Below are 14033 nucleotides of genomic sequence, written 5' to 3'. Positions count from 1 at the left end.
CAATCAAAAGTGGGTTAACATCTTACTTCCTGGAGCGTGGTTGTAAATACAAAGGGCCTTGTACACGTGCCTAGGGCACTCTACCCTAGACACACACACACACACACACAATAGCCGTGTGACCTCGAAAGTTGGCAACCTCAAGTTGCATTAAAATTGATAGCCTACCGTAGGCTAATCGTTCATCAGTTTTTGGCAAAACTGGGTAGGATAATACTCCATAAAGTGCCTGGTACTAGTTTAAGTAATGAATATATATTCTGGCTACACGAAGTCAAATATAATGGCCAAAAATTTCCTGCGTTTACATAATCTGTGACTAGGTAACACGAGCTTACGTAATAGAGTGCCATATACCGTATAAACAATGCAGTACCAATTGCGACCCTAATCCAATTAACCTTACAGAAATATAAATGAGGTTATCAAACACACAAGCGTTAAATCACCGACCAAGAGGCAGCATCGGGAAGTAATGGCACCAGGGACAGTAACGTGATAAGGCGATACACTCTAACACTTCACTAGCAACACTCAGCTGATCTTCCACTCGGGTTTGTATTCATTTTGGTTTACTGTCCACACGTCGTGAGACAACAGCAACCTTGCCAAATTAAATGAAACACACAACAATATTATTGATCACCATAATTCTTGCATTACAGAATACAAAGAATCCATACAAATACCTTTAAATTCATGGGACCTTTCTGTTATGATGTTGCGGTTGTCACTAGTTCAGTGATGGACGAAGTCATGAAGTTCTGCGAGGTAAGCGGATGCTTTTAGGAAATATTGAGGCCAGCATTTCTGGGATCTTTATTAAATGAAAATCATAAAACTCACATGACGTAATTTTTATGATATTTAAATTAAATTTCAATAGTTCGTGGCATTTATAGAATAATTACTGTGCATTTTATTAAAATTACTGTTGGAGAATAATACTAAAGGAATGAACCGACAGTGATTTACAAAACAAAAAATAAACATGCACGATTATAAAATGTTCCTATTTTTACGATGTTTTATTATGTAAATTATTATGACACCGTCGAAAAACTCTATCTTCCCAAATTATGGAATTAAATTTGTCGCCAGTGGTGACGGTAATCAGCTGTCTACCGACAGTGTCAACAAACAACACTACAGTTATACGCAACTTTTCCCTTACACTCTCTGGGCAAGTAGTAAACTGTTTTGCCTGTTGAAAAGTTTTGTGGACTGTTCTTTGTTTGTTTGACTTTATAGTAGCTCCTACGGATAACGTGGAGTCGTTGGTAATGCCAGGGTATGATAGTTTAATTTATCAGCAAATGCAAGAGCAACATATTTTTCGTATATTCATATTCATTTCTGACCATTAGCCCATTGTGGGTACAAAACTCCTTTAGATTTTCCTCGGAGCCGTATATTGGCTATATATACATACATTATATATATTTAAATTGAGTTGTGCTATTGTATTTTGGTTGCTTATCAAGAATTTACCTTTATTTTTTGTCGTTTGACTGTAATTAACCACAGAACTGATATGTTATTATATGCTGGCCACCCTGGAATGCCTCGTGCAAGCGCAGTGTTTTAGGGGAACTTTCGGTAAAAAGTGGAGTTAACTTCACCAGGTCCGCCCCGGCTGAGTAACACGGCCTACTAGTTTAGGTAAGGTTAGGGTACGTTAGGTTAGATGGTTCCTTTTATAATAGCTTTCCTTAACCATTCCCTTCTTGAACATATTGCTCCCTAATGACTTGTGAATGTGCGGAAGCATTCCATGTGGCCAACATGACATTCCGGTTTTCTCCCAGTGTATTTCCTCACCCAAACCCCCTCATTCATAAGTTTAATAATCAGCTTCAATCTTGGCCACAGTCCTATCAGTTGAGCCCACCCATGGTTGCATTCCTGAAACGAGATTGTTGGTCAGGTTGCTGTTGTCCCATCTTGCTTGTATTGGGCGAAGTGAATGTTGATCTGCAGCTCAGGGAGTTCTTTGCAGTCTAGCAGATCAAGTAAACTTCTCTCTCCTCTGCTCACACAACATACGGGACACTGTACACCAGAGGAAGCAGAGATTATTCTTGTGTTGGACCTCCCCTAGAGAGACTTTTTAAAAAGATGCATCCTTTTCAGCCTTCAAGATCATTGCCGTGGGGTCTGACACCATGGCATCAGGCTACTTCATAGTTTGATCTTTGGTCGAACACAATTTCAGACCCTGCCATGACAGGCGTCACATCCCAGGACAATAGGACAAAGTTTGTGAGGTTACTGTTGTCTGGAGGAAAGGCTTTGACTTTCCCAGTATACACCTACGTTACAGCTTTTGGGCTAACCTGTGTCTGGGAAGAAGGGACATGGGTGTGTGTGTCCCCCTTGCAAGTTTCCTATGAAAGGTCTCTTGTTCAGGAACAGTTTGGTGTTGGACTCTTCATTACTCTTTCTGAAAAGCAGTGTGGAGGCAGAAGTGAAAAGGAGAAGAGTAGAGTCTCAGGACACTCTTGTTTACAATGTGGTGTCCTTCAAGCCTATTTGTAGGTTGAAGGCAGTGGTAGCCAAACCCTCGGGTGTGGTTACTTCTACATAGCCTAATCACCTCTTGTTTGTATATCTTTAAAAAATTTAAGTTACAGTATTTTAAGACTATAGTATATCTTGTTATCCACTTTTAACCATTTCAGTTTTACTATTTCATGTTGTAAAGTTGTGAAATATCTTTAATTTTATATGAAAAAGACTACCGTGTACAGTTAAAGTAGCTTTAGTGGCTCTGATATTTACTACTCTTGTCATTTTTTTGTTGTTTTTTAAGTCATGTGGCTATGTTTGTATGTAACCTGTCATTTTTATTGTGTTTTTTTAGCCATGTGGCCATGTTTGTATGTAACCATGGAGATGGTATGCACTTGAAAGTTACATGAAGATTCAGTGATTGATGCTACATTGCTACCAGAGCTAGGATGTAAATGAAAATTCCTCCTGCTACATCCCAGCAGAGAGCATAATGTCTCGTTCAGGAAGCTTAGGATTGGATGTCGAGATCCTTCGCCGTTTGAGTAGTGATCGCTTAGTAAGAGTCCTTGAAGATGCCCCAGGAGCAAAGGACCTTATCATTGATGGAGAATTGATGAAGATGCTTGATCGCATTGCTGGAGCAACACTCTTGAGGTATGTTATAGATTGCAAATACATCTATTTTTGTGTTTTTCACTTCTTTTCAGACTAGGTTTGGTTCTTTATCCAAATAAATAAAGAAACAGAAGTTTTCTTCATGTTTCATTGCTGGCCATACCTGATGTTGAAGAACTGCAATCAGAGATAACTAGGTACTGTAATTATCCTTAGGTGTAGATGTCTGAAGTTTAGTACTGTGAGTGAAGAGTTAAGTAGTACACCGTGAGAACACTTCATTTCCATACCAGTTGCTTTACAAGTCTTTGGCTTGGTAAATGGATTTATTATTTGGAAATATTTTATTTCAAGTACAGTATACTGTTTACAAACTTGATAATGGATTTGTTATTTGGAAATATTTTATTTCAAGTACAGTATACTGTTTACAAACTTGATAATGTACACTAGTGCCAAGACAGTTGTGGTATAGCATGGCATTTGTTTCTGTTGGAATACAAACAATTGCCTTTTTTGTACGAGTATTCTTCAGCATGGGCTGGCCATTGAAACTTGGTAGCAAGGTAGTTGACTGGTGGTAGGTGGGTTGGGGGAGGGCCCCTCACTCACCTGCTGTTGTCAAGCACTGTTTCTAAAGTCACAGTCAAATTATGATTTCTTGTGTTCAAACTGACCATCAAGTTGAAACTTTTTTGTTGTATTTATGGTGTTGTGTTTTTTCTTCAACATGGATATGAACAAAAAAGTGAACAACTAAAGGTCAAAGCACACGATGTCAGGGCAGTCACCACCTCGTATGCTTTTAAACACAATATGTCTCTCTCCTCAATTTTACAGGCAACTTACTGGAAGTGTAAGTCTGTTTCGCTTTGCACTGTTTACGTGACATTGAAACAGTGTATGATAATTGCAGTACCCTGGTGCCAATATTGGTGGCTGGCATGGTATTAAGGGGCGGAAGCACAGGAAGCATTCCTTCATATCCTTAACCACATCGCCTTGATGTGGGTGTCGAGTTTCTGGGGAGTCTGGGGGTACTATATACCTGGAGTGCCCACCAGTTCTTAGGGGATGGGTGGTGGATTTTAATTTTCATTGTAGGTGACAGCATTGTCTGGTTGTTTTTGGTACTGCCCAGGGCAAGGGCACTGGTCTTTTATCTTTGCAAGCCATGGGACTTTTTCCTTCACTGCAAAGCCCCATTTGAAGTAGAGGCACCCCATGGCTCTTATGCCACGCCACTACGGATTAGGAGAGCACCAACCAGAGGCAGTAATCACTTGCAGTAGCTGCCTAATCAGGTAAGGAAACAACAAGCATTGTATTATTGCTAGTGAACTTTTTGTATTTCAAATTCGCTACCATTACTGATTGTTTTGGAGCAGAATGTGTCCATGTATCCCAAGTCCTGTCAGTGTGGGATTCACCAATGCATTGTAACTACCTGGTAAGTTACTTATATAGAAATGATGTTATTATAATAAAGTTTTATATATACTTATACCAAGTAATTACATGATCAGAGCCTTCCCTCCTTCCCTCTCATGGACATGAAGGGCATAAATAAATTGGGCTCTTTCGTTGGGTTGTTCCCTATCGTTCCCTGATAGTGGATGGGGCTGTCACCAACACAAAAACAATGAAAGCGCTGGCATGGCTTTTAAATTTTGAGCTGCCACATGAGTGGAAGTACAGTAATAGCAATGTAATTACTTGGTAAGTATATATAAAACTTTATTTTATTATATGAAATTTCATTTTTCCAAGTTGTTGAGCTGCAAAGCAGGTTAATTCAAGAAAGGAAGAATATTTTGGCAAACCTGCTTATTTATCAAGGGCAAGTAGCAGGGAGAGAGTGGTCCTTAAAAATTCATAGTGGGAAGGCTGTTCAAGCTCTGAAAATTACCAGTGATTGACCTGTTCACCACACAGCTAAACAGGAAGCTCCCAGTGTCCTGTTGTCTGGTGCCAGATCCCTGGGTGGTCCTGGAGGACATCTTCCAGCACCCTTGGGAATCTGAACATTTACACCTTTCCCTCTCTCAGTCTGATCCATGAGGTGATTATTTGTGTGTTGATCACCCCATGCTCAGAATGGTCCTGGCAACTCCTCATTGGCCCCACCAAGTGGTTTCCTGATCTGCTAGCTTTCTTGGCAGGCTCCCAGAGAGATTGTCCTGTGGTCGACTTCCCCATGTGTTCAAAGGTTTATCAGGTGGTACAGTCCCCTTAGCTACAGAGAGAGAGAGAGAGAGAGAGAGAGAGAGAGAGAGAGAGAGAGAGAGAGAGAGAGAGAGAGAGAGAGAGAGAGAGAGAGAGAGAGAGAGAGAGAGAGAGAGAGAGAGAGAGAGAGAGAGAGAGAGAGAGAGAGAGAGAGAGAGAGAGAGAGAGAGAGAGAGAGATGTCTGGGTACCTTCAAAAATCCTTATCTAATGTGTACCTGCAGTGGGTCATCTTTAGTGTTTGCAGATGGAGGGACTCTCCAGTTATTATTATTATTATTATTAAAAGGATGGCTATTATTACCTTGCAAAAGAGGATGGAGCTCGTTTCTTCCTAAAATAGAACCTGAATTCAGACGAACGATTTCTGATTGGATATATTTTAATAAAAGTCTTCCCATATTCCGTACACTATCCTTTTCCAACATGAATATTGGCCAGTTGCTGACTAACATCGCTGAGCCTGAAAAGCGAATCATAAGGAAGATAGAAAAGACACTGTATAAGATAAATTCGCATAATACAGCCATCCTTTTTAATAAGACCTGTTTAAAAGAGGGTCTACTCCCTTCATATATTATTATTATTATTATTATTATTATTATTATTACAGGCAGTTCCCGGTTAACAGTGGGCTCGGTTAATGGTGATCTGGTTTTATGGCGCTTGTCTAGCGACAAAAACTGGCAATTTTCGGCACCGAAAATCGTCGATTTCCGCTTATCAATGCCGATAATTGGGTGTCGTCGCTGATACATACCTAACAGATGTGCCAATAATCGCAAATCGGTACTTTTCGGTACCAATAAGCCCCGAAAATCACCGATTTTCAGTTACCAGCGATTTTTGGTTATCATCACACCCTCAGAAAGGAACCCCTGCTGCTAACCAAGGGACTACCTGTATTATTATTATTATTATTATTATTATTATTATTATTATTATTATTATTATTATTCAGAATATGAACCCTCTTCATATGGAACAAGTCCATGGAGGCCGTTGACATGAAATTAAAGCCTCCAAAGCATATGGTGTTTATTGGAAAGAAACAACCGAAGGTAATGGGAAATACAGAAAGATGAGATCACTTAATAAAAAAAAGAAGAAAATTTAAAAATTATGAAATAAGTAGATAAAAATGTAAGTAAATTATTAAAATACAAGGATAATTGGAGTAGGGGAGTAATTCATTGCATCTTTGCATGAACCTCTGAAGCTCCAGTTGCGCAACATCCTGAGGGAGACTGTTCCACAGTCCAACAGTGTGAGGAATAAAAGACTTCTGGAATTGTAATGTTCAACAGCAACGCATATTTACTGCATATTGGTGCTGCTCTTCAGCAAATCTGGTTGGTCTCAGCAGGAAAACGGGATCAGGGATCAATTGTGAATGTGAAAAATTGACAAACGAGACCATCCGCCAGTGGTCCAAGTCGTAATCGCTAATATTAGGAAACAGGAACCTACCACCATGGACTACTGTATCTAACAGAGATAAATCTCTGGCAGAAGCAGGCATCCACACTGGAGAACAGTTGAAGTAAAGGAAGGACAGGTGACCTAAAACAGGTTGCATTGATTTTATCACTTATAAATATATGAGGCCTTACGTACAATAACTAACTTTCGTTTGGCAGTTGGAGCTTCTGTTCAGTGGATTGTGGACTTCCTCAAATACCTTCATTGAGACAGGCTCCTGTGGTTAATAGTTATCAATCTGCCTTCAGCCAGGCCTTAACACTGAAAGGCATAGATCTCTCCGATTCTGTTGAGCTGTTTTTGCTCTTGATGAGCTTGAAAGAGTCTTGCTTCCCCCATGGGCTTTGGCTGCTGGAGTAGGACGTGACTTTCATCCTCTGCAGCCTAACTCGAGTTCTGTATGAGGCCTGGAGAGAAGCCTTGGACTAAGGTATCATAGTCAAGACATTCTTCCTGCTAAACTTAGCCTTGTCATAGCATATTGGTGAGCCACATGGCCTTTGTTCTCGTCCAGCACTGAAGGAGTCTCTCTCATTCTCGTTGGTTCCTGAGTTGGTAGGAAAAGCCAGCATGTGACAGTTCCTGATGAGACACAAGAGAGCTTTCAATTCCTTCTCACCAAGACCTTGTTGGTGGTCCAGATGAAGGGTCCAGATGGTGTGAGCTGTAAGGTGCTACCTAACAAAGACCCGACCTCTTAGTCCAGAGAGTTTGTGTCAGATCAAATAGGTTGCAGGAGTCATCAAGTTATCATGACATTTTCAGATGGAGATTCAACTTAACAGTCAGTTGAAAGATAATCTTCCACCAAGGAGAGAGTCTTCTATGCAAAAGGTAATGGTTTGTATTTCTGTAGGGACAAATTTTTTATGAAATTTGTATTTTTCCTAGATGTACAAACAAGAGCCTTTGATCATTATCTCACCTCACCCACCCTGCTTAGTTTCTCCGGTTACCTACCTTAATACCAAGTTTCAGCACCCAATTTTATATTTGTGCTGAGAAGTACTCTTACACAAAAGTTTTATATACGAAGGAAAAATACAGATTACTTTAAAAAATTTGCTACTTTTTGCCGCTTTCAAAGTTGCATATTTATTCCAAGTTTTTTCTGTTACACTGTAGCTACACATTACAAATTACATTAAATGATCACATGTCAACATGAAGAGTTTTGATATTTCCTGTTGAAACGGGTGTATGGAGGGGAGGTGATTTGTGCCTTCAAGTAAAGTATTCATTACTCTGTCTGTTACCATAGGCATGAAGATTACCTAAATATATTTTGTTTAGGTCCCATATGAATACAGTATAAGTAATTTATTGTTCACAAGGAGTGATTCTCTTATCCCTCATATCAGGTGCAGATTCACCCTTATTCTGCAAGTTGAAGTGAAAATTAACAAAAGATGAAAAAAATGAGATAGATTGCCTCTTTCCCCAATTATTTAACTAAAATTAAGCAAAATAAGTTGATGATGTGTGTGTCTGTAAAAACATGAGTATTTTTTTAAACAAAACTGTATTTTCATAATGTATAAAGATCTTATATGTTGCCCACCCAAAATTCAGAATTTTTTTGCAGGCTTTCTTAAATCAAATGATGTAAACTGCTCTATATTAATTATGCAGGAAACATGGTGTTCAGAAGATGTATCGCTTGGAACGACTCCCTCCTCCCATTCAAAGTTCTCAGAGAGTCTATGTTGTGAGACCAACATTAGTCACTATGAAATATGTTGCTGATCATGTTCATGCTGATAGGCAAACTCATCCAGAAATAAGGTCAGTAAAATATAACCAAGATTTTTATTTTTCTTAATATAAAACAACTCAACAGTTTACACAAACCTTCCCTATGCGACCAGCACTCCCAGTGGATAAACCAGCGTTATGAAAAGTAAAAAATAATAATGGAGTATCTGTACTTGAGGCAGAAGTACATAAATTAGTGAATCCATAAATTTTTGTTTATCATTTTCCAATCCTGAAGTACAGTACTACCCACTTTTACGCACTTCACTTTTTCACACATTTTATTGTGGATTTTTGTGGAACGTATCTTTCACTTTTCTGCGGGAACTTTCACCAGTTCACGAATTTTTTCTGTCGCCCGTATCTCTAAAATTATGTCAGTCACTTTTTTCGTAGAGCAACATTGTGTATGACAGACAGACAGACAGACAGACAGACAGACAGACAGACAGACAGACAGACAGACAGACAGACAGACAGACAGACAGACAGACAGACAGACAGACAGACAGACAGACAGACAGACAGACAGACATCAAAGTCTAAGCACGGTATAAATGGATTCTTTTAGCAAAATGTTTTTCATTAAAGGCTATGTATACCAAGAGAGAGAGAGAAAGCGAGAGAGAGAGAAAGGTGTTTACATTGAAGTCTAAGCATAGTGTAAATGGTTTCTGTAAGTCAAATAGCATTTTATTGATATATTGTTTTTTCATTAAAGGATATGTATACTGAGAGAGAGAGAGAGAGAGAGAGAGAGAGAGAGAGAGAGAGAGAGAGAGAGAGAGAGAGAGAGAGAGAGAGAGAGAGAGAGAATTTACATGAAAGTCTAAGTGCAGTATAAATGGATTCTGTAAGTGAAATAACATTTTATTTATATTTTGCTGTTTTTTTTTTTTCAATAAAGGCAGGGGTGTCATTTTGGGGGCCTGTGGGACACTTGTATTTCTCAAGACACATTTTTTTAGATATACAATTCTATCATAAAAATCCCACCTGTATACTAATGTGCAGTTGTCCTTGTTGCCTAAGGAAAAGGTGACACTTTTTACCAAGTGATTTGGTGGGTCCTGCTCCCCCTAACTCACCTGTTGCTAGTTAACTACTGTACCATGTAACCAGACTTCAGTATATCTATATAAAAGACTCTAGGTTTGTATAAATAGGAAAACTGCATGTTATCCTAAAAATGTATTTATTTATTATGTAATCTATTTTTTCTTTGTGTAACAGGGTACACGTAGTTGTCGTACCTAGAATCACTACTTGGGTTACTAGTCTGGTTGAAGAGGAAGGACTCTTTGGAGTTATTACTATGCATGAATTCACACCAGACTTCATTCCATTGGATGATGATTTACTTTCTCTTGAAATGAACAGCTTCTTTAGGTAAGTTGGAAACTTTATTACAGTTCATTATTCCTTAAAAATTGATGATAGTAATAATGACATGGATATGGTAATGAAATAATAGTTTGTTAATATCAAATAAAACACTGCCTTAGATAGCAGTGCACCTCAGTTTGAAGTGATGACCTCTGCCATTTATTATAGGAAAAGCAATATGGTGCTAGGTGGGGTTGGCAGCCCTGCTTCTTATCCTCCTGCCCTTATGAGAATGAAGACTTTGTTGTAGTGTGTAACATAAACTTGACTGAATGTCTACAGACCTGTAGGCCTTTCTATCAAAGAAAATGGCTTATGATGAAGGCATATTAAGCTTTGTCACCATTTTATGTACAGTAGTGTTTTCTGTTTTGAATTTTAGCCAATGCTAAAAAATTTTCATAAAAGATTTTAGAGAGAATCATTTTACTTTATAGAGATGCTTTTCTGGATGGGGATTACTCGGCCTGTTTGAGTATTGCTCGAGCACTTCAGACTCTTCAGGGGCTTTATGGAAATATTCCAAATGTTGTAGCACATGGAAGAGCATCTAAAGCAGTTCTTAATGCCCTTGATATCCTGACAGAGCAAGGTTCACCAACAAAGTCAAATCGTGTAAGTAATAGAAATTGTGTCATGTAAATTATGTTTCCTTGTGTACAGTAAGTCTTAAATACAGTAACAGCTAAGATGTTGGAATTTATGGTAACAGTAGGTGAGATCTTCCTTATCTGCTCTTGTTCGTGGACTCAGTTTCAACTGAACTTGTTTTGCGTGATCTTCTGACCCATACCTCGTCTCTTCTTTTTCTCAATTTCGTTATTCGTCTTCAAATTTGTGCTTTGCTGTATTTTTACGATTTATTATTTATTGACATAAAAAATGAAGTGTGCTTATTATTTTGAGTTTACATTTTTTTAGTGTCTGTTACTATGTTGTAACCACAGTACAGTAATTGTATTCTGCCACCTAGAGTGGCCCTAATAAGAGATAGGATTTCATTCACTTTCATAGGTAAGATACCAGCACAAGCTTCTCATCCTAAATGGTACTAGATCCTTGCATATACAGCAATCTCAAAATGAACTCTCTGCAGCCCCTCTAGAAAGAAGGCCTTTGTGCAGAATTTAATCATATAAACAGCATTCTTTCTAGTCTTTGGTGCTTTCATATTATGTATTAGTGAATTGCATGGAATATCATCTAGTTACTCAAACCAAACTAGCTATAAATAGTTTATTTCTTTTTCCTAGCTAGATTTATTAAGATCTAGCAACTGGATCATTTAAACATTTCCTTGAAATCCACAATCATAAACATTTGAAGCAACCCAACCTTTCAGTTTTGAAATATAAATATAATCTGCTGCTAATAGTATACTTAAGCCTAGCTGTTACTTGTAACTAATGCGTAAATGAGTAGGTCATTATGACAGAAGTCATTGAACAAAAGGGTGACAACTCTTCTTTGTCCATTTAGGAGGTACAAACCAGAGTGAAGATAAAAAGAAAATCCTTTCTTATGGAGAACTCCTCCATAAGAAAGGATAGTACAAGGATACAGTTTTGCAAACATTTATTAAACAATCTAATTTACATGATCTGAGTATCTATATATGCCTCAATAGTATATCATTAGGTAAACCGTATACTTTTTCTTACAATTTATTATGCAGTAAAAACTGTACTGAGTCTCATGACTCCAAATGGTTCTGAAGTCATGTGACTCAGTACAGTATTTATTACATAATAAATTGTAAGAAAAAATATAAGGTTTACCTAATGATATATTATTGAGGCATATATAGATACTCAGATCATGTAAATTAGATTGTTTAATAAACATTTGCAAAACTATATCCATGTACTGTATTATGTAAATTTGAATTACCCTAACAGCATCCTTGCTTTGTGATACAATTGAAACACAATTTAGGAGTCAGAGGCTTCTCTCTCACTCTTGGAAGAGCAAGATCTGTAAATTCTTAGTTGTTTCTTCACTGAATTGATAAATGTTCAAAGGCAGTGGAATGTATCAACAATTCTTAAGGTATATTTTGTAAATAACTAATTTGTCACTTAGTTTGTCTGCCCTAGTTGAGTATAAGGTATTGAAGCATTAGTAAATTTAATGTTTTTTGTCTGTTGAGGATGGTTTAAATTTAAGTACTGTATTATGATGAAGTGGTAGTGCTGTTACCTTAAACAGTGTACGCCTGTAATTATATAATTTTTAGATAAGAAAATTTTGTCCCTTTTAAACATATAAGTACAGATTTATAAAGCTAATGTAAGCACAGATTTATAAAGCTAATGTATTTCTTGTTTCAACAGACCCCAGATATCGGACACCTTTTCGTGTTTGATCGCGATGCTGATTACGTCACACCACTACTGTCACAATTAACTTACGAAGGGGCGTTAGACGAGTACTTTGGTATTCACGCAGGAGTTGTGGAGTTTCCTGAAGTGGTAGTTGGAAAAGACGCGGCTCGCAAAGTACCCTTGAACAGCAAAGACACAATCTATGACAACATAAGAAACAGGCACTTTGCTGGCGTTTCGAGCTACCTCATAACAAGAGCTCGAGAAGTAAAGGCCAAGAAAGATCAGGCGCAAAACATGACCACTGCAGAAATGAAAGATTTTGTTGCAAATGAACTTCGCACCTTGCAGTCACTGCAGAAAACTTTGCAGTTACATTTAAGCGCGTGTGAGGAAATTACCAAACAGATGCGACGTGATTTTGACACACTGCTTAAAACTGAGCATGGACTTGTTACAGGAGCAAGTAATACTAATGAAGTTCAAACATTCCTTAAAAACTGCATTGCAAGGATGCTTCCCGTAACAGCTAATTTACGTCTTTTGTGTCTTTATTCATTAACTCAGGATGGCTTTTCCCGTCGGGATTATGAAACTATTAGCACTGAATTAATGAATGCGTATGGCCATAAGCAACTCATAACCCTCTATAACCTTCGCCAGCTTGGCTTAGTATCTTACTCTGATAGCACCCTAAATATTGTTACTGGTGCCAGCAGTAATACCAGTAATGCTCCTTTACAAGGAAGACTAGCCCAGGTGACATCATTAATTCCTAAAAAGGATTCAGGATGGAAAGCAGCATCCAAACGTCTACGTCTTATACCAGATGCCGATAAGCCCGTAGATTTACATAACCCTACTGACATGAGCTATGTGTTCAACGGTGCTTACACTCCTGTTATCCCAAAGGTGGTTGGAGATGTGCTATCTGGACGTAGCAACCAGTCCCTTGCAGATACTTTGAAGGTTCTCCCTGGAACATCTGTGTTACGAAGTGCTTCACCAGGATCTGGTGTTGTTCCAAGAGTTGCATTAGTGTTGGTGCTAGGTGGATTAACTTTCGCTGAAATTGCTGCTTTTAGACTGCTTGCTCTCACCTCAAGTACTAGGATCATCTTGGCTTCCACAAGCACTACAACTGGTGCAGAATTAATCAGTGCAGTTGTAGAGAATTAATTTTTGCTGTTGTTTTCAATATACTAAGTTTTAAATAACGTTGGTAACATGTCACATTTCCACCATTTATTGTCATACAAGATTCCATTTTCTATATTTTGTTATCGTGAAATATGCGTTCACATTTGATACAAAGTTGAGGATTGGTGTTAGGAGATTGGTCGAGTTTATAAAGTGTTCTTTAATGACCTAATTGGAATTACATTATTCAATACTTTTTTTGTTTTCATCCCCTATAGACTACTTGTTTTTAAGCTGCTTCTTTCTGAAATGTATTTTTGAGTAGTCAGTTGCAGCATCCACTGGGAGTGGAAAGTGTATGGACCATTTTTTTTTTATGGTTTATATTTTTTGTTGTTGACATGAATACTGTTTTCATGTTTACTGCAAATGACTGCCACATTAATTTTTCCCTCTGAAATATGTTGAAATCTATGCAAAAGTTCCTGGGAGCCTCAGCCTTTATTATCAATCAGAAAACTCGGAAAATAAAGATTCACTTGTGAAAAAAATTAAGAATAAAATTAGAAAAATTAAGAACAGAATTTCAAAT

The 14033-nt window shown here is 37.9% G+C and overlaps 2 protein-coding genes across 10 annotated transcripts in view; one reads left to right on the top strand and one right to left on the bottom strand.

The window, feature by feature from the left end:
* Nucleotides 1–782, bottom strand: part of ClpX (Caseinolytic protease chaperone subunit) — an 80575-nt gene extending 79793 nt beyond the window's left edge. For 2 of the 4 annotated variants that reach the window (XM_067120084.1, XM_067120086.1), the window contains exon 1: nt 690–782. The gene's annotated coding sequence lies outside the window, so the exon portion shown is untranslated. Of the gene's footprint in view, nt 1–453; nt 578–689 lie in introns of those variants that run through there. The other 2 variants (XM_067120085.1, XM_067120087.1) reach the window with 1 other exon arrangement.
* On the top strand, nt 419–13698 carry LOC136848034 (vacuolar protein sorting-associated protein 33B-like). 6 transcript variants are annotated; one of them, XM_067120093.1, is made up of 6 exons: nt 419–554; nt 2864–3168; nt 8469–8621; nt 9825–9980; nt 10415–10592; nt 12311–13698. In XM_067120093.1, the coding sequence occupies exons 2-6, from the start codon at nt 3005–3007 to the stop codon at nt 13478–13480; spliced, it is 1821 nt and encodes a 606-aa protein (XP_066976194.1). In that variant the 5' UTR covers nt 419–554; nt 2864–3004; the 3' UTR covers nt 13481–13698. The 6 variants fall into 6 exon arrangements, with proteins under 6 accessions (XP_066976194.1, XP_066976190.1, XP_066976195.1 ...); XM_067120089.1 differs by lacking the exon at nt 419–554 and adding an exon at nt 966–1183; XM_067120092.1 differs by lacking the exon at nt 419–554 and adding an exon at nt 1112–1280.
* Nucleotides 13699–14033: the final 335 nt, after the last annotated feature.

Source organism: Macrobrachium rosenbergii, chromosome 18 (genome assembly GCF_040412425.1).
Source record: "Macrobrachium rosenbergii isolate ZJJX-2024 chromosome 18, ASM4041242v1, whole genome shotgun sequence".
Classification (NCBI taxonomy): Eukaryota; Metazoa; Arthropoda; class Malacostraca; order Decapoda; family Palaemonidae; genus Macrobrachium; species Macrobrachium rosenbergii.
This window is presented reverse-complemented; position numbering and strand designations above follow the sequence as displayed.

Bases quoted from the DNA above. Each gene is read 5' to 3' on its own strand.
- LOC136848034 (XM_067120093.1), top strand. From the start codon at position 3,005: ATGTCTCGTTCAGGAAGCTTAGGATTGGATGTCGAGATCCTTCGCCGT. The intron at 9,981-10,414 runs GTAAGTTGGAAA...TTTACTTTATAG, and splicing joins GAAATGAACAGCTTCTTTAG to AGATGCTTTTCTGGATGGGG. The intron at 10,593-12,310 runs GTAAGTAATAGA...TTGTTTCAACAG, and splicing joins CACCAACAAAGTCAAATCGT to ACCCCAGATATCGGACACCT.